The sequence below is a fragment of the Volvox carteri genome, assembly GCF_000143455.1.
Source record: "Volvox carteri f. nagariensis unplaced genomic scaffold VOLCAscaffold_45, whole genome shotgun sequence".
NCBI lineage: Eukaryota > Viridiplantae > Chlorophyta > Chlorophyceae > Chlamydomonadales > Volvocaceae > Volvox > Volvox carteri.
Window position 1 is genome coordinate 31,722 of NW_003307588.1, and position 1,350 is coordinate 33,071.

The following is a 1,350-nucleotide window of genomic DNA, read 5'->3' on the forward strand; positions in this document are numbered from 1 at the left end:
CCCTTCGGAGCATACATCGCACAGGCGCCGTCGTACGCCGGACCAACGGTAAATCATAACATCAACTAGTTTCTGGAAAGGCGGCGGGGAAAGGAGCATCCATACGCGCACGCAATTAGACCCCCGCCGTGAGATGCGTCGGTGGCTGTGAGGCAGGTGGGGACATGCCTGGGAGGCTGAAAGGGCTTCCGGACGCATAAATCGCACCAGGCGCCGTCGTACGCCGGACCAACGATGCATCATAACATCAACTAGTTGCTAGAAAGGCGGCAGGAAAGGACCATCCATACGCGCACGCAATTAGACCCCCGCCGTGAGATGCGTCGGTGGCTGTGAGGCAGGTGGGGACATGCCTGGAGGCTGAAAAGGCTTCCGGACGCATAAATCGCACCAGGCGCCGTCGTACGCCGGACCAACGGTAAATCATAACATCAACTAGTTTCTGGAAAGGCGGCGGGGAAAGGAGCATCCATACGCGCATGCAATTAGACCCCCGCCGTGAGATGCGTCGGTGCCTGTGAGGCAGGCGAGGACATGCCTGGGAGGCTGAAACAACAATACACCGCTGAGTCCATTCAGTCGTGCCATTCAGTCGCTGCCTCCAATGCCCTCCCAGCCCTGACCGCCTTACGGGGGTAAAAGTTGTCCCCAGATGTCCCCTGATGATGAATTTGGGCGGCATGCACTGGGAGACGTCGGAGACGTCGGACATGAGCCGAGCAGCTTTTTGCTGGTTGTCGTTCCCAGACCTGCCCCAATCGCCGATGACGTAGAAGACCAGGTCTGTCTTGCTGGGGTCGTAGCTGCGTGGACAAACATAGTCTAGCTTCCGGCGGCTTAAGCCCCATGCGAGGCCGATAATGAGCGCCACTAGGCCGAGGGAGCCAATCGCGATTAGCACGCCGACAAAAACCTTTCGTTCCCTCAGCTGGTGCTCGTATGTATTTCGCGAGCGCCCAGCCTTCTCTACGCCGCTGATGAAGAAGCGCTCCTCCTCTTCTAGGTCAAATCCGGTGCGCAGAGCTTGCGACCCCATCTTCCAGGAGACAAGCACGCTTTAGTCCGGTTAGCGCATTCTTAAAGAAAGAATGTATTCGGATTGTTTTTGCCTTGGGACGGTTGGCAGCGCTGCCTCTACGGTGGAAACAGCAAACTTTGCTTTAAGGAGAAATATTCCAACATGCAGCTGGGCGCTCCAAGCCAACAAAACGGTAAGCAACCCCAGCTGCAGTTTGCTGGGGTATTGCTCGCTAGTAGATACCACAATGCATGGTTGGTGTCTTTCCTCGAGCGGTTAACTGTTTTGCACGAACGGCAACGAACCATTTCCTTTGTTGAACTATGTGGCGA

The 1,350-nt window shown here is 56.1% G+C and overlaps 1 protein-coding gene across 1 annotated transcript in view; it reads right to left on the minus strand.

Moving 5' to 3' along the window:
* The window catches only part of VOLCADRAFT_95555 (uncharacterized protein), a gene marked incomplete at both ends in the record, with an annotated part of 26,293 nt that extends 25,257 nt beyond the window's left edge, over nucleotides 1-1,036 (minus strand). Inside the window, one exon of the mRNA XM_002954718.1 lies at nucleotides 632-1,036. Coding sequence (XP_002954764.1) covers nucleotides 632-1,036 — 405 coding nt within the window. The remainder of the gene's footprint in view (nucleotides 1-631) is intronic.
* Between the last annotated feature and the right edge of the window lie 314 nt (nucleotides 1,037-1,350).